The sequence below is a fragment of the Trichosurus vulpecula genome, chromosome 6 (genome assembly GCF_011100635.1).
Source record: "Trichosurus vulpecula isolate mTriVul1 chromosome 6, mTriVul1.pri, whole genome shotgun sequence".
Taxonomy (NCBI): Eukaryota; Metazoa; Chordata; class Mammalia; order Diprotodontia; family Phalangeridae; genus Trichosurus; species Trichosurus vulpecula.
Window position 1 is genome coordinate 72,594,138 of NC_050578.1, and position 21,584 is coordinate 72,615,721.

Below are 21,584 nucleotides of genomic sequence, written 5' to 3' on the forward strand. Positions count from 1 at the left end.
ACACTATGTGAAATTATACTAAACAAAACATGATGTTTTGGCAGTATGAGCCTCACAATTCTATACAACTTTGGCCATTTCTTCCATTCTTTCAAATTAATCTGACACTTAATAGTGGACTGAGGGTATACTCTCGTCAACACACTTCCCAAACTTTGTTTTGTTGCTTTTCAGTGATTCATTTGACTAGACAGTAAATGCACACATTTACATAAAGACACATTGGTTACCTCCACCCGACCCCCCAACTCTGGATCACTGCCATATTGTGGTGGAGAGCTTTGACAGAACCTGATCCACTGGAGAAGGAAATGGCAAACCGCTCCAGTATCTTTGCCGTGAAAACCCCATGAACAGTACGGAGATGATAGAAGAGATGACATCAGAAGATAAGCCTCTCAGGTAGTGAAGTGCCCAATACACCACTGGGAAAAAGAAGAGGACAACTACAAGTAGCTCCAGTACTGATGAAGCGGCTGGGCCAAAGCTAAAAGGAACCTCAGCTGCAGATGCACCTGGAAACAAAAGGAAAGTCCACTGTTGTAAAGATCAATATTGCATAGGAACCTGGAATGTAAGATCTATAAACCAAGATAAGCTGGATGTTATCAACCAACAGATGAAAAGATTAAACATTGACATCTTGGGTGTTAGTGAGCTTAAATGAGTGGGAATGGATGAATTTGATTCAGATGATCACTGCATGTACCACTATGGGCAAGAATCCCTTGGAAGAAATGGAGTAGCCTCCACAGTCAACAAGAGAGTGAGAAAAGCAGTCCTGGGGTATCTCAAAAATGACCACATGATATCTGTTGGAATCCAAAGCAAGCCATTCAACATCACAGTGATACAACGCTATGCTCCAAGCACTGATGCTGAAGAGGCCAAAACTGATCAGTCTTATGAAGACCTACAACATCTAGAAACAATACCCCCAAAAGATGTCACCTTCATCATAGGGAATTAGAATACTAAAGTCCCATTTGACTATGTCTCTTCTTATCTTGGAGCAGCTGGGTGGTGCAGCAGATAGAGAACTAGGCCTGAAATCAGGAAGGCTAGTCTTTGTAAGTTTAAATCTGGCCTCAGACACTTACCATCTATGTAACCCTGGGCAAGTCACTTAATCCTGTTTGTCTTGGTTTTCTCACCTGTAAAATGAAGTGGAGAAGGAGATGGAAGACCATTCCAGCATCTCTGCCAATAACACCCCAAATGGGGTCATGAAAAGTTAAACACGACTGAAAAACCACTGAACAACAACATCAACTTCTTTTCCTAGGTGCATGCGTTCCTTCATTGGTTCAATCAATATTTCTTAAGCACCTATTACATTCCAGGCACTGTGCTAAGTACTGGGGATACAAAAAGACACAAAAGACAGCCCCAAGGAACTCACGATCTAATGAGTGCCATAAAAAAAACCAAACATACACAAAGAAGCTACAAATGGAAACATTTTTCCAATTTTATTTAATATTTGATTTTTCCCAATTATGTATAAAAACAATTTTAACATTCCTTTTTCTTTTTTAGGTTTTGAGTTCCAAATTCTCCCCCTCCTTCCCTTCCCTTCCTCATTGAGAGGGCAATAAATTTTACATAGGTTATACATGTGTGGTCATGCAAAACACATGTCTACATAAGTCATTCTGTGAAAGAAAACACAGACAAAAAACCCCCAAGAAAATAAAGAAAAAGTATCTTTGATCTGCCTTCAGGCTCTATAGGTTCTTTCTCTGGAGATAGACAACACCTTTTATCATAAGGCCTACAGAACTGTCTTGGATCATTGTATTGCTGAGAAGAGCCAAGTTATTCATAGTAGGTCATCATAACATATTGTTGTTTCTGCATACAATGTTTTCCTGGTTCTACTCATTTCACTTTGCATCAGCTTATGTAAGTCTTTCCATGTTTTTCTGGGAGCATTCTGATTGCTGTTTCTTAAAGCACAATAGTATTCCATCACAATCATATACAACTTGTTCAGCCATTCCTCAATTGATGGGCATCCCCTCAATGTCTATTCTTTGTCACCCCTAAAAGAGCTGCTATAAATATTTTCGTACACATAGGTGCTTTTCCTTTTTTTTATCTCTTTGGGATACAGGCCTACTAGAGGTATTACTTGGTCAAAGGGTATGCAAGGGTATGCCCTTTAGGCATAGTTCCAAATTGCTCTCCAGAATGGTTGAATCAATATACAACTTTGCCAATAGAAATATATATATATATATATATATATATATATATATATATATATATATATATATATATATATATAATTAAGAGAAAGAAGGCACTAGCATTAAGAGGTGATGGGAAGGGCTTCCTCTAGAAGATGGGATTTTAGTTGGGACAAGGAAGCCAGGGAAAACAATAGTTGGAGATGAGGAAAGAGAACATTCCAAGTATGAGGGACAGCCAGAGAAAATGTCCAGTCAAATGATAGAATATCTATGAAGAAGCTTTTCAGTTTGATGTAATCAAAGTTATCTCTTTTATATTTTGTATTTGCCTCTATCTCTTGTTTGGCTTAGAATACATTTCCTACCTATAGTTGTGAAAGTATATGATCTGTTTGTCTTCTATTTTTTATAGTATGACCTTTAACATTAAGGTCACATATCCATTTAGAATGTATTATGGAGAAGGTTGTAAGATGTTAGTCAAAGCCTATTTTTTACCAGACTACTTTCCAGTTTTTCTAGAAGTTTTTAATAAAATATGGAGTTATTTCCTAAGTAGATTGTTTTCCACTTTATCGTTTATGGAGTTCCATTGTTTCTGATTATCCCTTTACTTTTTTTCCTTTATTTCTTTATTTAATATTTTTTAGTTTTCAACATTGATTTCCACAAAATTTTGAGTTAACAAATTTTCTCCCCATTTCTACCCTCCCCCACCCTAAGATGGCTTATATTGATTGCCCTTTTATCCAATCTGCTCTCCCTTCTGTCACCCCACTCCCCCCCATCCCCTTTCCCCTTACTTTCTTGTAGAGCAAGATAGATTTCTATACCTCATTGCTTGTATATCTTATTTCCCAGTTGCATGTAAAAAACAACTTTTTGGGGGCATTTGTTTTTAGAACTTTGAGTTCCAAATTTTCCCCCTTCTTCCCTCCCCACCCACCCTCCTTGAGAAGGCAAGCAATTCAACATAGGCCACACATGTATCATTATGCAAAACATTTCCATAACAGTCATATTGTGAAATACTAACTATTTTTCTCTCCATCCTATCCTATCCCCCTTTATTCAATTTTATCCCCTTGACCCTGGTCCTTTTCAAAAGTGTTTTCTTTGGATTACCTCCTTCCCTGCTCTGCCTTCCCTTCTATCATCCCCTCTCTCTTATCCCCTTCCCTCCTACTTTCCTGTAGGGTAAGATACCCAATTGAGTGTGTATGTTATTCCCTCCTTAAGTCAAGTCTGATGAAACCAAGATTCATTCATTCCCTTTCACCTGCCCCCTCTTCCCTTCCAATAGAACTGCTTTTTCTTCCCACCTTTATGTGAGGTAATTTACCCCATTCTATCTCTCCCTTTCTCCTTCTCTCAATTTATTTCTTTCTCATCCTTTAACTGTATTTATTTATTTTTAGATATCATCCCTTCATATTCAACTCACCTTGTGCCCTTTGTCTATATATATATATATATATATATATATATATATATATATATATATATATATATATGTATGTATGTATGTATGTATATTCCCTTCAGCTACCCTTATACTTAGAAAGGTTTCATGAGTCACAAATATCATCTTTCAATGTAGGAATACAAACAAAACAGTTCAACTTTAGTAAGTCCCTTGTGATTTCTCTGTCCTGTTTACCTTTTCGTGCTTCTCTTGATTCTTGTATTTAAAAGTCAAATTTTCTCTTTAGCTCGGATCTTTTCTTTTTCAAGAATGCTTGAAAGTCCTCTATTTTATGGAAAATCCATATTTTGCTCTGGAGTATCATACTCAGTTTTGTTGGGTAGGTGATTCTTGGTTTTAATCCTAGTTCCTTTGACCTCCAGAATATCATATTCCAAGCCCTTCAATACCTTAATGTAGAAGCTGCTAGATCTTGTATTATCCTGATTGTGTTTCCACAATGCACTAATTGTTTCATTCTGGCTGCTTGCAATATTTTCTCCTTGACCTGGGAACTCTGGAATTTGGCTACAATATTCCAAGGAGTTTTCTTCTGGGGATCTTTTTCAAGAGGTGATTGGTGGATTTTTTCAATTTCTATTTTACCCTCTGTTTCTAGAATATCAGAGTAGTTTTCCTTGATAATTTATTGAATGATGATATCTAGGCTTTTTTTTTATCATGGCTTTCAGGTAGTCTAATGATTTTGAAGTTATCTCTCCTGGATCTATTCTCCAGGTCAGTGGTTTTTCCAATGAGATATTTCACATTATCTTCCATTTTTTCATTCTTTTGTTTCTGTTTTATAATTTCTTGATTTCTCGTAAAGTCACTAGCTTCCACTTGCTCCATTCTAATTTTTAAGGTAGTATTTTCTTCAGTGGTCTTTTGGACCTCCTTTTCCATTTGGCTAATTCTGCCTTTTAAGGCATTCTTCTCCTCATTGGCTTTTTGGAGCTCTTTTGCCATTTCAGTTAGTCTATTTTCTAAGGTGTTATTTTCTTAAGTATTTTTTGTGTCTCCTTTAGCAAGTAGTTGACTTGTTTTTCATGATTTTCTTGCATCACTCTCATTTCTCTTCCCAATTTTTCCTTTACTTCTCTTACTTGCCTTTCCAAATCCTTTTTGAGTTCTTCCATGGCCTGAGACCAATTCGCATTTTTCTTGGAGGCTTTTGATGTGAGCTCTTTGACTTTGTTGACTTCTTCTGGCTGTATGTTTTGGTCTTCTTTGTCACCAAAAAAAGATTCAGTAGTCTGAATCTTTCACTGCTTGGCCATGTTCCCAGCCAACTACTTGACCCTTGAGGTTTTTGTCATATGATTGCCTTCAGAATGACAAGTGCTTTGTCCCAAGCTTCAGGGGCATTGCATTGCTGTTTTCAGAGCTACTTCTACACGGCAAGCTCTGCCACACCAGTGCTCCTCCTTCCCCAAGAACTGCCAGCCAAGACTGCAACCCAGATCCAAGCAGGACAAAGCAAGAGAACCCTGCCTCTGTGCCAGCAAAGTGCTCCCTGCACTCCCATCCTAATCTGCCTCTTGACTCCTCCCACCAGGTGGGCCTGGGGCCAGAAGCAGCTGCAGCTAGAGCTCTGGAAGCAGCTGCAGGAGCTTCCTGTGCTGTAGCCACTGTGGTGCACCACCTCTGCCAGCCCCTGGGGCTGGGGCCAATCATGCACTCCTCTTACACCTATCCAGCAGTTTTCCCACTGACCCGCTAAGTTGTCTTTGGTGTTTTTGGGTTGAGAAGTCTGGTAGCTTCCACAACTCAGTGATTCAGGGCCCTATGACTTACACTGCCCTATCTCCTCAGTTCCTGTTTTGTCCTGGTGGGGCCCAAGCTGGGCTATGCTCTGCTCCCAACATGGTGCTGGGAGCCTTTCCAGTGACCATCTAGGCCATCTCGGGCTGGAGACCTGCTTCCCTCTGTTATTTTGTTGGTTCTGTAGCTCTAGAATTTGTTCAGAACCATTTTTTACAGGTGTTTGGAGGGATTTGGGGTGAGCCTAAGGGAGTCCCTGCTTTCCTGCCACCATCTTGGCTCTGCCCCTGATTATCCCCTTTCTAATCTGTTCCATTGATCTATCTGTTTGTTTTTTAACCAATACCAGATAGTTTTGATGATTGTTGTTTTATAATATAGTTTGATACCTGGAAGAGCTATTCTCCCTTCATCTCTATTTCTTTTCATAATTTCCCTTGATCTAGATTTTTTGTTTTTGTTTTTCTAAATGAATTTCTAGAACTACCTCAAATAAAGTAGGCAGAGTAGCCATCCTTCCTTCATTCTCATATTTATTAGAAAGGAATCAAGTGTATCCCTATTGTACACAATGCTTGCTTTTGGTTTTTGGTTTTTGGATGCTTCTTGTGATATTTTAAAAAAGCCTGTCCATGCCTATATAGCTATTTCTTCCACATCAAGGGTATTAGGGACCCAGCACTCTGCAATCTGGAAAATCGATATAAAATTTTTTTTGGCCCTCCCTCCAGGGTAGTTTACTCTGGGCAGCATCCTGAACTCCATTGTCCTTTAGAACACATTATGCCAGATCCTTCTGCATTTTATGGCAGTAACAGAACAGTTTAGTTAGTCACATTGTGTTTCTTTTATATTTGAAAGTTGTTCTCCTAATCACTTGAATAACTTGTTTCCCAACTGAATTAACCACTATGTGTCTTGGAGTTTGTAACCTTGGATTTTTTTTTTCTGGATGCAATATGTGATTTTTAAAATTAGTTTTTCATTTTCTACATTCAGGAGTTTTGGGAAGTTTTCTAATTTTATTTCTTGTATTATGATATTCAGGTTATTTTGACCTGTTGTGTTTTTCTTGGAGGCCTATGATCCTTAGGTTGTCTCTAGTTATCCTGTCTTCAAGATCATTATGTTTTAGTTGGATAATGAACATATTTTTAAAAAATTGTTTTTGGTTTCTCTTCTGTATTGTCCTTCATTTCTGTGTATTTGTATTCCCAGTCTATTTATCTCTCTTGTTTCTTTGTTAAGATTTGCCATTGCAGATTCATTTTTTTTTCTCTTCTGTCCATTATTTTTACTGTGCAGGGCATAAACTCTGCTCTCACAATTCTCTTTTCTCTTGGAAACCACTCAGGAACATCATGTTGTAGTTCCATGTTCTCCTTACATTCCACAGGACCCTCTGTCTCATCAAGTGTTATTTCATTTTCCTTACTTTTGCAGTATTTATTCGGAGATGTCTGAATTAGTTTACTGAATCTAGAGTCCATATTTCCTTCTGTTGTTAATGCCTTCCCTATGGTTTTATCTGTTTACATTAAAGGTCTTTTGGTTTTCTTCTTCCTGAGCAATTTGGTAATTTCAGTCATTTCCCCCTTTATTTCTCTCTGTTACTCACTTTCTAACTCCCTCCTGTCTGGTGGTGGTTTCCTTGGGGCCTGGACCTCAAAGCATCTCAGCCTCTTTCCATGCTGGGAATTCCTGGCTCACCAGCCTAGGTCTCTGCCTCAGGTGACTTTTGGGGGAACAGGACTGACCCTAGCTGGATACTGAGTTTTTTCCCTCAGGCTCAGTAGTGTTCTGCCCAGCTTTCCCCTTACACATGGTTCCCAGGCTTGGTTTTATGCCCATTCCCTCTATTCTTCAGTTATCTGCTCTTGTATCAGTAGTTCAAAGAGTCCCCACTGGTACTATGGAGTTGATTCCCATAGTTTGGCTTTCCAAGGCTCTGGGAGGAGAAATGGGGTAGGGGGTGGGATTGACCTCTATATCAAGTCCAGAAACCTATCCCTCTGCTTTTCATCTTTTCTTCCCCTCTGTTGCAGAGATCTGTTACAGCCCAGAATGCAGTCACTGCAGTGCAGTACTGATATCTGTGGCAGCCTGAGCAAAATTATAAGGGACTATGAGGATGCATTGTTTACATGCTAATGGGGGAGGGGAGAAACAAGTGTGTTCTAAAGGCCCTATTGTTTCAAGGTCTGTAGAGAAAGTTAAATAAAATAGTTAAAGGGTCTGGGGGTGGTTTGATGATATGGGGAGAAACAGAAAATGGGAGGGATAGTGACTACCCTAGGGGAAGGGGAAAGGGAGGGAACTCATTAGCTTCATAACTCACTATGTTTTTATTAGATGAAGAATATAAAAATGTGAAGGGAGGGATAGGAAAATCCCCAAATCCTTGACTTTCATCTGAAACAGGCAAAAGATGGTTATGCACATATTTTTTTTTGGCTCTTTGGAAGCTCTTACCTTGAGGATTGTAATTTGGGGGCTTCTTTTAAGAGGTGAATGATAGATTTTATTTTCTTTGTATCCTGGTCCTAAGAAATATGGACAATTCTCATTTATGATTTTTTTAAAAGGATGCTTATATGACTTCTAGGTCTATAACCCAAAGAGATCATAAAATGGGGCAGCTAGATGGCGCAGTGATTAGAGCACCAGCCCTGGAGTCAGGAGGACCTGATTTCAAATCTGGCCTCAGACACTTGACACACTTACTAGCTGCATGACTGTTGGCAAATCACTTAACCCCAATTGCCCTGCCTTCCCCCCTCCAAGAAAAAAGAAAAGAAAAAAGAGATCATAAAACAGGAAAAGGACCTACATGTGCAAAAATATTTATAGCAGCTCTTTTTGTGGTGGCAAAGAATTGGAAATTGAGGGGATGCCCATCAATTGGGGAATGGCTGAACAAGTTGTGGTATATGAATGCAATGGAATACTCTTGTGCTATATAAGAAATGATGAGCAGTCAGACTGCAGAAAAACCTGGAAAGACTTAACATGAACTGATGCTGAGTGAAATGAGCAGAACCAGGAGAACACTGTACATAGTAACAGCCACATTGTGCAACGACTGACATTGATAGACTTGGCTCTTTTCAGCAATGCAAGGACCTAAAACAATTCCAAAAGACTCATGATGGAAAATGCCATCCACATCCAGAGGAAGAATTTGTAGTCTGAATGCAGATGGAAGCAGGCTATTTGTTCTGCTTTTCTTTTTTTGTTGTTGTTTGTTTGTTTCTTCTTTCTCCTAGTTCCTCCCATTAGTTCTAATTCTTCTTTATATCATGAATAATGTGAAAATATGTTTAATATGAATGTATAAGTAGAGGCTATATCAGATTGTATGCTGTCTTGGGGAGGGGGGAGGAGAGAAAGGGGGAGAAAATTTGAAACACAGAATCTTATGGAAATAAATATTGAAAACTAAAAATAATTTAATTATAAAAAATGTGATGCCTGCATTTTTTATTGGGCATTATTTTCAGGTAGTTCAATGATTCTTTGATTATCTCTCCTTAACCTGTTTTTCAGCTCCATTGTTTTTGATGTTATATTTGTTATATTTTCTTCCGTTTATCCACCCAAACTTTGGTTTTGTTTGAATATTTCTTACTGTCTCATGGAATTTTTTTGGCCCATTCTAATTTTTAGGGAATCGAATTCCTTAAGTAAGATTTGTCATTGTCTATTCTAAGTTATTAATTCTTTTCCCTAGTTATTCCATTTTTTATTCTTTGTTTAATTTCTTCCAGGTGCTTGTATAGTTCTTGTGGCTAAGCATCCTTTTCTCTGAGGCTCAAATTTGACTTATTTTGGATTTACTCTTTTCTGATCTTACTTCTTGGCCATCTCGAGTAATTGTAGTCCATATTGAACATAAAACCTCAGTTCAATTTCCAAAATCCTTGATCTTGTGACATTTACATTACTAATACAGGTTTTAGCAAAGCAGATTTTAAGGGTGATAGTGACATAGGTAGTCATTTTTACTCAACAAAATTAGATCCAAATTTAAGATGGTATTTAAGTCCAAGCCATCTATTTATTTATTCACCCATCCCTCCATCCATCCATCCCTCCATCCATTCATTTATTTGTTGTGTTTGACATTTTCTCCTCTTTACTTACATCTTCAATCTCAGTTTTTGGAATTTGGGGCATGTGCTTGGGTTCAGGTTCCAAGCCTACATTCTTGGATGATGTTGTACTCTTGATCTTGAATTCAGATGCTGAGTAGGTCCCATTCTGCAGAAATTTCTGGTTTTGTTTCATTCTGTGATTTGAGCCAAAGCTGCTTGGGTGGTGTATATGGGCTGCTTGGATGTAGATAGGTGTGAGTTGCTTACAGGCTACTCTTGCCCCATCTTTGGCCTTTGATGGGGTCCCTGTGCTAGGTCTGAGTAATGGTCTCTCCCTTTTTCCTTCTAAGAATGGTGCCATTTGGTTGTCACTGTACACTACTCCAGCCTCATCTGCTGTGGGATCAGGCTGTTTCATATTTAGTCATCCACCTCCCATATCTTATCTCCACTATATACTTCCGTAGGATTCTGACAGTCTCCTCCCAATCCCCACCCCAGTCCTGGACTGAATGGAGGAGTTTGCAGCTGACTTTTCTTGTTTTTGTTTATTATTGCTCCTTCTAGTTCATCTTAAGACGATCATTGGAGTGTTCATGGGGATCTGGGCTCCTCTGGGTCCTACCTAACATGTCACCCTCTGCACAATTCCTAGGCTATATTGTTTTAATAGTAGCTTGAAAGCTTGCACCCTTGAACCCTACATTTCATTTGAAAGAAACTATTAAGCCTATCTGAATCACCGAGCTGCAATACAAGTCATCATATAATCCATATATTAAAAATCAAAAGTTGTTTGAAAATTCAGTGCTCCCCAAGTATAAAAAAGAATGAAGGAAAAAAGTTGCAGTTAAGCAATTTTATTATTTTCATAATTTGTAGTGAAAAGTTCTCCAGCATCAGAGGGAAATGATGCAAGTAATGCGAAGCTGATATACCCAATGTTCTTCCCATTTTCACTGCACTATGTATATCTTTTAGATGGACTTAACTAAAGATTCAAGTCTTCTAATTTTATTGGTAACTGCAGTGAAAAACAATCTATTTTAACATCTAAAAGTGTAAATTATTACTAGTACAGGAAGGCAATAGACATAAAATAAATTAAAAGCATCTTTAAAGTTTCTTTCCATTTACAAATATATATAGAATTGCAGCAAACTGTACAAGCACAAAATTCTCAGTTAAAACATTTACAAGAACTTGTGTGTTTTTGTTATTATTGTTTTGGTTTATAGGAGATAATATCATTTAATTTTCCATTAACTACATCAAAACAAAATACCCAGGAAAAATACATAGATGTCTGCTTATTCCATGCTTTCTCACTGATCAATAGTAGATGCAATTTAAGACATTTTCCTTAGCTCAGGACATTCTTTAAATCAAGCCTTGGCTCAGGAAGAAACTAATGTATAGGCATTAGTTACTCTTTGTTAGAGAGGAGACTAAGTCACTCATTAACGAACCACCAGAATATGGAAAAATGAAAGCACATAAGACTACATAAATGAATAATATGGCTATTCACAACATGTTATATTGATATATAGGTCTTCTATATGACAATTGCCCATGAGATTAATACATGATCGACAACAGACAGCTTTATTCAGAAATAGTATAAAGGAAAAATAAAGCTTAAGGATAAATGTCTCTCACTTATATCTAGTTAACTAGAAATAAATTTCTTGGGTTATCACAGTCCATATTGGAATCTAAAATCCCAGTTCAATTTCCAAAATGCCAGATCTTGTGACATTTACACTTCTAATACAAGTTTTAGCAAAGCAGATTCTAAGGGTGACAGTGACTTAGGTAGCCATTTTTACTCAATGAGATTAGATCCAGATTTAAGATGGTAGTAAAAGAAGTCTCTGTACTAAGTGATGCCCTGGTTCTTTGGCAATAATCTCTGGGAAGCAGCACTGGAAATCGTGCATTGGAAAGAGTGATGAACTCGGTGTCAGTCACTGGACCTGAGTTCAAATCCTAGCTCTTTAACTGACCACCTGAGTTATCTTGGGCACATGTCTAGGCACCCCTGGTACTGAGTTTACTCATCTGTAAAATGAGGGGATTGGATTTGTTGGTCTCTGAATCCTTTTGAACTCTACACTCCTGCAAGATAAACACATGTCTTTGGGAAGCTAAGAGAGAGACATTTTTGATATGGAGATAACGTCGGTAATAATCATAACTCCTCCTGTAATGATCATACTCAAAGATTTTCAGAGCACTTTCCTCACACTAACCCTGGGAGGCAGATAATATCCCAAAGAACATCCAGGATCCTAATTCATCAGCTGGTGTCTTGTATGTAAGATGAGACTCTCTCGTGACATTCCCAGGTTTGGCCCGTTCAGTAGACTCCTGACCAGACCGCCCCCCCCACCTCAGTTCTTCGAGAAGGACCTGTGATTTCAGCAGTGTACCTTGGTCCTTAATTGTGTTTAAACATTTGACCTACTTAAAAATTAATATTGGCTGGACTGGAGGTGGGAGTGGGGAGACATTGTTCTTAAGAGCACATTTCCTTCATTCTACCTTCTGCTCACCCATGGGAATTGCAATCTTCCCAAAAGGCCCCATCACAGCTATCATACATCTTTCATCTTGTAGAGATAAAAATGATAGGGACGTTTATAAACTGCCATTGGTCAATCCTATTACAGTGAATTCCAAAAGACTGTCAAAATTCCTTTCACTCTGGGAAATTGGTCATATTAAATGCTGATTAAAATAGATGTGCTATCATCAGGGACAGATAGTTTTACATAGTTGAGGATTTATTTGGATTTTAGGGGCTATTTGGTAACTGGCTTTGACTTGTCATAAGAGGAGAAAGTGCAAGTCATTTATTCTAGCCATAAAACAATTCCTTTTATGTGTCTACTCCCATAAAAGTTTAGAGATAATCAGATTCCCAAACAACACTTCAGACCTGAAAAGATTCCAATATTTGCTCTGCATTTACCACCTCAAGCTAGAAAATCAGGGACTTACACTGACCCATTTCTATAGCAACCAAACCTGAAGTACTCTGTTCAAACCCACTTGATGACAATCGTCTCTACCATTGCTTCCTTGCATCCAATTTGATAGAATGGTCACTAATACATTTCTAGCATACACTGTTGCATTTGCCTTGAAATTTGTAATAATGTTTCTTTAAAATTGGCCCTTCCTTTCCTCGTCTCTTGAAAGATTAAATTGATGTCAGAAAAAATGAACTATATTTCCCCACAAATAAATAGGCACTGTTATGTGCTCTATCACCTAGAACTGTCTTTAAGCTCTTCTGACATTTATATATGGAGAGTACATAAGCATATCAGCCTTCATACACACCAAGGAGCCACTTTACAGTAACCTTTAGTGAGGAGTTTCTAGCTACTTGCAAGGCTATCCAAAGCAGGGCAACACACCATATTCTTATCTCACTCCAAAACACAGGAGAGACAGGCATATGTTTTACAAATATGGGTATTTGGAATGAAACCAATTCATGTAATACACATGAAATAACCAGAATCATAGACTATGAGAGCTAGAAGAACTTTCAGGATTATTTGGCTCATCCCATCCTCCCTCATTTTAGAAATGAGGAAAGAGGTAAAATGATTTGCCAATGTTAAATAGGTACATTAGTGCCTAGAATATAGCAGATGTTCATTTAATTTACTGAGCATATGAGTGAATGGATTAACTTGGATCATAAAAGCCTAAGATGATGCTAGATCCCAAATTCTTTTAGTCCGGTGCTTTCCCCACTCTGTCTTGCTGTTTTTCATCGGTATATTTTTCCCTAATTGGTCAACATAACCGAATGAAAAACATTTATCAAGCACCTACAATATGCCAGACACTGAGACTACATGCTCAAAAATGAGACAGTCTAGGGTCTTATATTCAAATAGAGGGAAACAATATAAGGGAATGTGGTCACTGAAGGGAGCATTTTTCTTAGGAACTCACAGAAATGGTGAATAGACCAATAGGGCAGTTCATTGTCTTGCCCTTTCAAGGGGCATAGATTTGATTATTCTTCCTAGAGTAAGAGGTGGAAAGTGTTGGGGGATAGGCAGGCAGGGGGGTCGAGATGGCAAGATGTGTAGGTGGATGCATGTGAGGCATGGTCTGGGGTCCTTTGGAAGGACTACATGATGGAATCATGTACCTACTCATTTACTGGCCAGTCAGAAAATACCAGTGCCTACCACATAGTAGCCACTTAATAAACGCTTGTTTCCTTCCTTCCAATGGAGCCCATCCTCAGGGCAGAGTTCCAGAATGAACAATTTACAGATGCCAAAGCTTAGGCCCTTTATGCAGCACCATTTTTAAATCAATTGATGGGTAAATCTCTAGCCAATGAAAAGAGTGCTCTTAATCAATGAACAAACCTAGAAAGATGCTAGATGCTAGGGATACAAATTTAACATTCTCTTCCCCCAGGCAAGTTGACTGCTGCCTAATGGGCATTCCCTGTGATGGTACAAATAGGTGGCTCCTGATTGTATGAGAGACCACTGAACCAATAAAGCCGAGGCAAGAGATAAGACAGGAACATTTGAATGGCTTAATGAGAGTCCCCCAAGCCATAAGCAAGTGGGGGAAACTCCCTCTCCCATATGTCCCTTGATTCCTCCCCACCTCCTCCCGCATCCCTAGAGATTGTTAAGTGTAGCTCTCCAGCGAGATTCTTCTCTCCTTGGTTGATTTGAGATTTTATCTTGCTTCAGAGCTGAAAAGCTCATTTACTCTTGTGTAGTCTACCCGAACCTGTGTAACACTTCCAGTTTCTGTTTTATGGCTTACTTGGATAAATATGTTTGCTCAGTATCTGTGATTGTCTTTTGTGTACTGTTTGGTGAGAGGGATCTAAGCTCTTCCAGAGTAGGCTGTTACCTTCACCTTTGGAGTGACCAGGGAAAGTGGCTTTTATCCTGAACCCCTAAAAGCATCATGCAGCTCAACTGAAAATATCAATTGTAGATATAATTCTAGCCCAATATGTCCATTTCAGCTAAGATAAGGAGAATGGAGGAGTGAGTGCCCAGCCATAGCCTGCCTCTTTCTCTGCCCAAATGCAGAAATCACAGTCTCCTTGAAGATGTGGGGAACAGAATTATAGAACTTGGCTATCTAAAGACATCCCTGAAACACAGACCATGCTAGGGAATGGTGGCTCAGGTTAAACCATTACCCAAGTACACAAGTGAGATAGTCCCTGCCCTCAAGGAGTTTATGTTCTGAAAAGAATGGTGGCCAAGGAAGGACATTTTTCCTTAATCAGTTACAGGAACGCCAAGGGGAGCGATTAGCTCATTTCCATACCCTTTGTGGTATGTTACTATTGATTTCGGTATTGCTCCCAGAGCATGGGGGCGGGTGAGGTGGGCTAATATGGTGTGGCAGAGAGCCAACAGTCCCTGAAGGACATCCCTATGATGAGTAGGATAAACCCTGTCCTGTCCTGGATGGGATGTGAAGTCTGGGCCTGGCTAAATTCTTTTTTTCACTCAGGACCAGACAAGATAAGGTCACCCTGGAGCAGAGGCGCTGAAGCTGAGAAGCTGCATGGAGAAGAATGATCTGTGGAGGTCCAAGTGAAAGGGTCATTGGTCTTGATGGGGAGTGCACAGTGGCAGTGCAGGTAGTAAGGTGCCTCCTCATCAGGCAAGTAGAGGGAATAAAAGCTTTGTAAGATGTTTTAGCATCAATGGTATAAGGAGAGAAATGTATGGTAAATACCAGTTTAAAAAGCAGTTGTTCTGAAAGCTACACACTTTATTTATGGGATTTTGCTAGGTGAGGTTGCAGTAAGTAGTCAGACTCCAAAACCATATATTCATTCATGGTCTGGGGATGTAGCGAAATCTGAAAGGAGCCAAAGACTGGGCTCGAGCATGTGATTAAACTTGAAAATTGTCATTCAAAGACTTCTTCAAGATTCTAGCTTTCTTTTATCTTTAAAATCTAATGGTGACTTCGTAGGAGCCAGGATGAGCTCACCGATAAATGAAAGGATATGGATTCAAAAGGAATTTGGGGATTCAATTTAAAAGAATAAATGAACTTTCTAAAGCAGAAAAAAGGGAAGGAATTAGATTTGGGATTTTTAAACTGAGTAGTCGGGTTCCTTTTCAGGAGTGTAATGAAATGTTCTCAATTATATGTTCACATAATTAGCTGATTTGGTTACTGGCTTGCTACAAAATAGTAGTTTACCCTTTACTTTTTGCAAAACTTTTACCGATGATGGGATAATAGTTGCCAGCATACAAAAGGAAACAACCATGTGTGGACTGAGTTGATGGAACATGTTAAATAAGCATTCCTTCACAGGCTCAGGAATATGGGCTCACATAAGAACACATGTATACACAATCAGATACACATTCCACTCACTTATTCGTTTAGTAGCCTATGTAGAAACCAGATTCCCAAAGGCTTTTAGGATAAGCCAAACTCAGTTGGAATATTAAGCACTTACTGAATTGTTGCGAAATCTCTGTAAGGCAGGAAGCCTAGTTCAACATGCAAGACTGCTCTCCATAGCCTTTTGGCCACCAGAGGAGTGGAGATAAGTGAATGGCAAGCTATGATATTTTGTGAACTGCTTTCAAATTACCTTTACAAAAATAAGGTGACGTCCTCCTAACACTTAAAATAGGAATTCTTGTTTTGCAATTCACGATAGAGATATAGATTCACAACAGGAAAATTCTTACTTTCAGTCCCATTCAGAGGCAATCTAAGTTCCAGTTCTCTAATTGGAAATCTTCAGTTTTTCTTCTCTCTCTCTCTCTCTCTCCTCTCTCTCTCTCTCTCTCTCTCTCTCTCTCTCTCTCTCTCTCTTCTCCTCTCTCTTCTCTCATCTCTCTCTCTCTCTCTCTCCTCTCTCTCTCTCTCTCTCTCTCTCTCTCTCTCTCTCTCTTTTGTTTACAAAAATCTTTTGGAATGAAATGCATTGGCAGTGCAAAAAAAAGTCCATTAAAACAATTAATTGGGTTAAGCATTCAGAAAATCTCTTGTAAGAGGTTATCTACAAGCACAAGACTCCACTGTCATGTTGGGATACACTTTTAGCACCACGTTCTTATTTTCATCAAAGAATAAGATACTGAGGGAAGACATCTTTTCTGGCACACAGCAGGGCTCAGGGATCCCTGGGATGACACCCACAGCTCTCACTATACTCTGGATGGTGGCGTGATTAGATGGCTTCAGAGACTGGAAAGAAAAATGGGGCAGGGGGAACATAGACAGAGGTTAGGTAGAATCACATTATAGTATAACATTGATTAGCCAGAATCATCAAATAAATCCACTATTAGGAGAGAGAGGCAAGCTATGAGATATTAGATATTAGGCATCTAATTATCAAACTTCCAGTATATGACCTGAGGTCATCATACATCCAGGCTGATCTCTTACAACCCCTATACTTATGTCTATATTATGGTTTATAATGATGATCCTAGAACAATATAAAAACCTGTGATCAAAGAAACATTAAATTATGTTTTATATATTATTCTTATTAAAGTAAGAAACTAGTCTAATGCTTTTTAGGAGAGTTATCATTATTTTTAAAAGAAGTACTGAATCAAAAAGAGTTATGCTTTAAACGGGTGAGAAAATAATGCAAACACCTCAGATGTGAATCCACCCTGCAATGCCACTGCTCTGAGTCAAAGCTCCTCCCCCATCTCTATCCATCTAAATTATGGCCCTTTGGCCAACTCCGCCCACTCCTTCCACCACATCCTCTGGGATTCCTATTCTACCATGAAAAACTACCCTTCATTCTGGAATTCTTCCTCTCATTCTCCTGTTACTTACACTTACAGAGATCTGGCTTTCTCTAGAGGGTACTTCATCACTGGCCGTACTTCCTAGCAATGGTTGTATCTTTGCTCATATTCCCCATCATAGTGGTCATGGAGGGGGATTCCTCACTGCCATTTCCAAATTCTCCCTTTGCCACCATTACTCAGCAAGTTCTCTTTGCCCTTAGCATTTTCTTAGGCCACTACCCCTGTACAGACTTTGCTTTTCTCCTTTTCCAATCCCAATTCTATAATTAACCAATTCAATTCACTTTTGTCCTCCACTCTAGAGTCCCTTGCCAGCTCCAGCCCTGGATCCATTGGTCTCCTCTATTCCTGTTCATGTATTGATGAATGGAGCTGGAAGAAGTCATGCAACCAAAGTAACTGGGTACATGACAAATTATGTCATCTAATCCTAACTGAGCCACTCCTTTTACTTCTCCATGTTTATTTCTCTATCCCACTTCTCACTGAAATTACTCCAAGCCTTTTCTTCTCTCTTTGAGTCTTCTACACCTGCTGAACTGAGGACCTTGCCTCTTAGTTTACTGAGAAAATTAAGGCCATTCACTATGTACTCACTATTCTTTCTTTCTTTTCATTTCAAAGTCTTTTTATATCATCCCCTATCCTTCCCCCATCTTCTGATTTTCTGATGAAGAGATGGCTCTTCTCACCAAGACCAGCCCCTCAACATAAGCCCTTGATCCAATTCCCTCCCTTTTTATTGAGCACATTGCTCTCGACCACCCCCCTCTTCTCGATAATCTTCAATTTCTCCCTATCTACTGGCTCCTTCTCTTCAGCCTTTGCTGAGTTAGTCAGTCAACAAGCATTTATTAAGCACCTTTTGCGTGCTGTACATTGTTGTAAGCATTGTGGATACAAAGAAAGGCAAAAACTCAGATTCTTCCTTCAAAGTGCTCACATTCTAATGAGGCAATAATGTGTAAACAATTTGTACATACTTAAATTCAGTGTAAATGGAGGTAATCTCAGAGAGAAGGCACACACAGCTGGAGCACCTTTCCTGATCTCCCCCTACCCATAACTGCTAGCGATCTTTCTCACTAACTACCTTCCCCGTAGTTAACTATTTTATATTTATCTTGTATTTCTTCTGCATATATTCATTCTGTATGTACACTCTGTCGTCCCCCAAAAGAATGTAAGCTCTCTGTGGGAGGGATTGCTTCATTTTTGTCATTGTTTCTCTAGGACATAGTGTTGTATTTGGCACAGAGCACGTACTTAATAAAGGCTTCTACATTGTTGACAATACCTTAAGTTTCTCACAAAATTGGGATATAAATTGGGAGATATATGTATATATGTGCCCCTATACATATGTACAAAAATATATGTCATATATATATATGGGGTGTAGGGGTGTGTGTGTGTGTGTGTGTGTGTGTGTGTGTGTGTTGGAACAAAAATCATGGTAATGTAGTAGAGATCTGATCTATCTTTGAGGGTCACCTCCTATATAAAGGCAGAAGAAACTGAATGAAGTAATAAGTGCTTAGTCACTATGTCATAATATAACAGAAAGAGACCTGATTCTGGAGTCCACGAATCTCCTTCTGGTACTTACAACTCACGTGACCTTGGGACTATTACAACCTTCCTGGACCTCAGTTTCCGAATCTGACAAAGGAGAGGGTTGGATTCGATAGCTTCTGAGGTCCCATCCATCTCTTGACCTAGGATCCTAGTCTAACCTTAAAAAAGGCTGCTGTGGGCTAGAGAAAACAATTCACCTGCTGGCCACTGGGTGCCACTGTTGCCCTACAGGTTCAGATTCTTGAAAGTTGACGTTAATGTGGTTACTACCTCTCAGGAATAATGTTAGCAACAAAATAGAAGGTTATCACATGAATCCCCAAAGTTTGACCAAAGAAGCTAGGGGAAAGCTATTTTCTGGGAAAGAGCCTAACGGGACTATTATTGCTCGTGTGGAACAACATGTGGTTTTGTTTAAAATATCCCAGCCAGCTAAGAGCAGAGCTCACACTGCCCGAGGGCTGGGAATCCAGAAAGGGAGGCATTGCCAGAGTGATGAGTTGAGCATTCCCTCTTGTACAGTACATGTTGCATATTTTCAAATTGCTACTACTCATAACAGCTCTTTGAGGGGGCTGGCAAAACCTTTTGGTTTTTTTATTTGTTTATTTTAAATAAATTTAGAAGATGAAGCATTAGCAGCATGCCCGAAGTCACATAGCAATCTGATGGTGGTAAAACTGTGGTTAAAAAGTCTGATATGCCTTTTCCAGAGGCATTCCCAAATAAATGGCTATTTTATTTCATTCTCATAAATTCCAGAGTGCGCTGATAGAATAAATTTTTAAAAAAGCTTAAGAATGCTAACGAACAAAGAGAAAAGAAGTGGCATACCACATACAGGACTTGAGCATGTTGGCTGTGCCTAATTTTCACCATTTGATCTCATCTGGCATATCAACATGGGAATTTGGAGAAGTGTATGTACATGCATGAATACATGTTAGCCTTCTAACTTGATCCTTAAAAGGTGTGAAATTATGACTATATGTTATACACAAACACACACAAAAAGGGTAAAGTAAATACACACGCACACACAACTTCCTTCAGCTATAACACTACCTTCTGTACATAAACATATATATATAAAAATACATATATAATCTTATATATATATTTGTAATTGTGTGTGTGTGTGTATACACACTAAGCTCTCGTGATGATAAACTTCTTTATATTGATTCAAAGAGATTCTTCAAAATGAGTCATTTGAATTTGCATACTCTATATAGCTCTCAAACTCACAAGTTTTTTTTTTGTGATGGCTTCACATTTTAATATTTTAGTAGTTTCTCTAAGCTTTAATCATTATTCAAGATGGCATCCATTTAATTGAACAGGACCGTTATATTATCTTTTCTTAAACATAAAACATTTACTTAAAAAGGCAAAAGCAATAACCATAATATCATAGTAATATAAAGCAAATTTAGGAAATCATAACAGTTAACCCATAAACCAGGGTCATGCCCTCCCACCATTGCACAGAGTCTTCATGGGGGAGAATGGGCACATACTTAATAAAACCTAGCAGGAAAACACGTGAGTGAGGATGACCCATGTTCTCAGAACCCCTCACAAGTCTGAAATACAGGCTTCATTGTCTTTCATGAACACTTTATACCATACAAAGATCCATCTAACCCTTGAAGTGACTAGGATCATTTAAAATCGGGCCACCTGGAAGAAATCTAAGGTGCAAACCAACTATCCCATTTTGCCTTGCTCTAAAGAAATAATTTGCATTGACAAAAATGATGAATTCTGCGCGTGTGACATAGGATAGATATGGAAAATATTCATGGGTGTTTCCTTAGACATTCTTGCTCTTTGGCTTAAATTCAAGCTCACAAATCATACAGTCAGAAAATATTAGTAGTCTCTGGTGGGCTTACTGGAATTTAAGCACAAGCCTTTGATTTGTGTTAATCAGTCTTATCGGGATTCCCCCAATGTATCTCAGGTATGTAATGCATGCAAATGCATATTCAGTCTATTTTCTAGGGAGATGGATTTTTTTTTCTTCTTGGGGCTTTCTCTGGTCATGTCTGCAACTACCAGGAATAATTATGTCATGCACGAAAGTGCAGAGTAGCAATTCGCCGACCGGAGACATACCACCGGTCCATAAGTGTTGTTGTTTGAGTTTTGATTCTGTCTCTTGTGACTACACATTGTTATGCTGAACCACACAAATATCTCTCACATAGGCAAAACCATGCTTGAGCTTTTAGCAAGCACTTTTGGAAAACCCTTGCTTTCCAGAGAGAGTAAGACATCACTTTAGTCTTCACTCTGTCAACACCTTTGACTACTTCGGTAATTTACTCCCTCCATTCCAGGGGTCAAAAGAAAGGGGGTATCTATAGTACCCAAGCTAGGAACAGGGAAAGTCCCCTGATCTAAATTAAACTTCTTGGATCAAGCTTAACTCCTGCCTAAACTTTGCAGTTTTTCAGGCCAAGTGGACCTTCTAGTCATTTTTGTAATGAACTATGACTAATCATGAATCTAGTGTCTTTGTGCTTTTTTGTTTTGTTTGTTTTAGGTAGTGTAGTGCAGTGAACAGAGAGTCAGCCTCAAAACCAACAGGATCCGCCTCTGAAACAGAATGGCTGTGTGACCCGGGGCAAGTCACAACCTCACAATGGTCTATGCA

The 21,584-nt window shown here is 38.9% G+C and overlaps 1 protein-coding gene and 1 pseudogene across 2 annotated transcripts in view; one reads left to right on the forward strand and one right to left on the reverse strand.

The window, feature by feature from the left end:
- The first annotated feature begins 364 nt into the window (after positions 1 to 364).
- LOC118854644 lies at positions 365 to 7,514 on the forward strand (annotated as a pseudogene).
- A 9,051-nt stretch (positions 7,515 to 16,565) lies between these two features.
- BMP3 (bone morphogenetic protein 3) overlaps positions 16,566 to 21,584 on the reverse strand; it is a 31,955-nt gene continuing 26,936 nt past the window's right edge. For both annotated transcript variants that reach the window (XM_036765385.1, XM_036765384.1), the window contains one exon: positions 16,566 to 16,757. In XM_036765385.1, coding sequence (XP_036621280.1) covers positions 16,566 to 16,757 — 192 coding nt within the window. The remainder of the gene's footprint in view (positions 16,758 to 21,584) is intronic.